The following is a 1256-nucleotide window of genomic DNA, read 5'->3' on the forward strand; positions in this document are numbered from 1 at the left end:
AAATCCATTGTGCAGGCTGTATTTTACGTCAGCGTTTTGCACACACTGTCCCTCCCATCTGCTTCACTCTAAAGCGCTTTGAAACGTCAGTGGTAATTGTCAATAGGTAAGGTGGGTGGTCCAGTGATGTGTTGAAGCATGTGATAACGTCTTCCAAAAGGTGGTTTATTGTGAGCCTTCCTTGTATGAGAGTTGACCATTCCTCTATAATTACTAAGCTCATATGGAAATGACCTTCGTGTGCCTGACCTCCCAACATCACTCGTCAACACACCTCGTCATAGAGGGCAATTTGATTCAACCCCAGACCAACTCATTCCACAACTTCCCCTTCTCATCCATCCACATTCTCGTCGAGTGGGCAGTGCCCCTTACCTCTATTCAATGAGGCAACTCAGTGTCAATCCTCATCCACACACCTCCCTACCTGCAAATGCAGCAATCTGCTCCAATAGAATTCCTTGAAATACGGGATGTAATGGCTCTGAATGGAGTTAGCTTTAATGAGTTAATTATGGGACAGTTTGTTGGCGCAGCTTCTCCAAACAGAGTGCTACAAATGAACTACTCAGAGACAAGCCAAACACCAACTGCTCTTTTACGGTGCCTTCGCGGCAGCACCGCAGCCATTCCTGCCGCAGCAGAATAGTTCTATCTGCCACATAATGCGGAAATTGTGTAGGCATTTATCGAAAGCTATTTTAAGCAAAAATGATATTAACGATTTTCTGGCCCATACTTCCATTAGCGAATTCCAGACAGCCGGTTCTTGCTCCCACTGTGACTCGAGATGTGATAGCATTGATTCGACAGGCCAACTTCTGATTCGGTTGGGAGGTAATGCAACAGCAATTATTTGTGCAACGAGCAGAATGATCAGAATGACAGCAAACTGGTGGGTAAAGCTGAAACATTTGAGAGTAATTTGATGATTTCACTTGACACTGATTCATCTCTCCTGTGCCTACTCACAATCTGCAGTAGTGTATCACATCCGCAGCACGAAGCAATGCATTTGATCAAGCAGAGTGCTGCTAGAATCAATCCAACCACAATGAGAACTATAGCTACGCCATCTGCAGGCAGTAAGTCGTTAGCGATTTATAGCATTGCAAATGTACTGAGGAATATCAATATGACAATGGGTGTTTCATGATATCACCTACTTACATTTTCAGTGATGAACTTCGCAAACTTTTTGACATCCCTATTGGTTAAATGTGCATCCTGCTCATAAACCTTTTCTAATATCCTTT

The 1256-nt window shown here is 43.6% G+C and overlaps 1 protein-coding gene across 1 annotated transcript; it reads right to left on the reverse strand. All coding sequences in view use genetic code 11, as the record gives it.

The window, feature by feature from the left end:
- Positions 1 to 701: 701 nt before the first annotated feature.
- EGR_11038 (hypothetical protein) lies at positions 702 to 953 on the reverse strand (the record flags this gene model as incomplete). The annotated part of the gene is made up of 1 exon (XM_024500287.1): positions 702 to 953. The coding sequence occupies one exon, from the start codon at positions 951 to 953 to the stop codon at positions 702 to 704; it is 252 nt and encodes an 83-aa protein (XP_024345300.1).
- Positions 954 to 1256: the final 303 nt, after the last annotated feature.

The sequence above is a fragment of the Echinococcus granulosus genome (genome assembly GCF_000524195.1).
Source record: "Echinococcus granulosus chromosome Unknown EG_S00341, whole genome shotgun sequence".
Lineage (NCBI taxonomy): Eukaryota > Metazoa > Platyhelminthes > Cestoda > Cyclophyllidea > Taeniidae > Echinococcus > Echinococcus granulosus.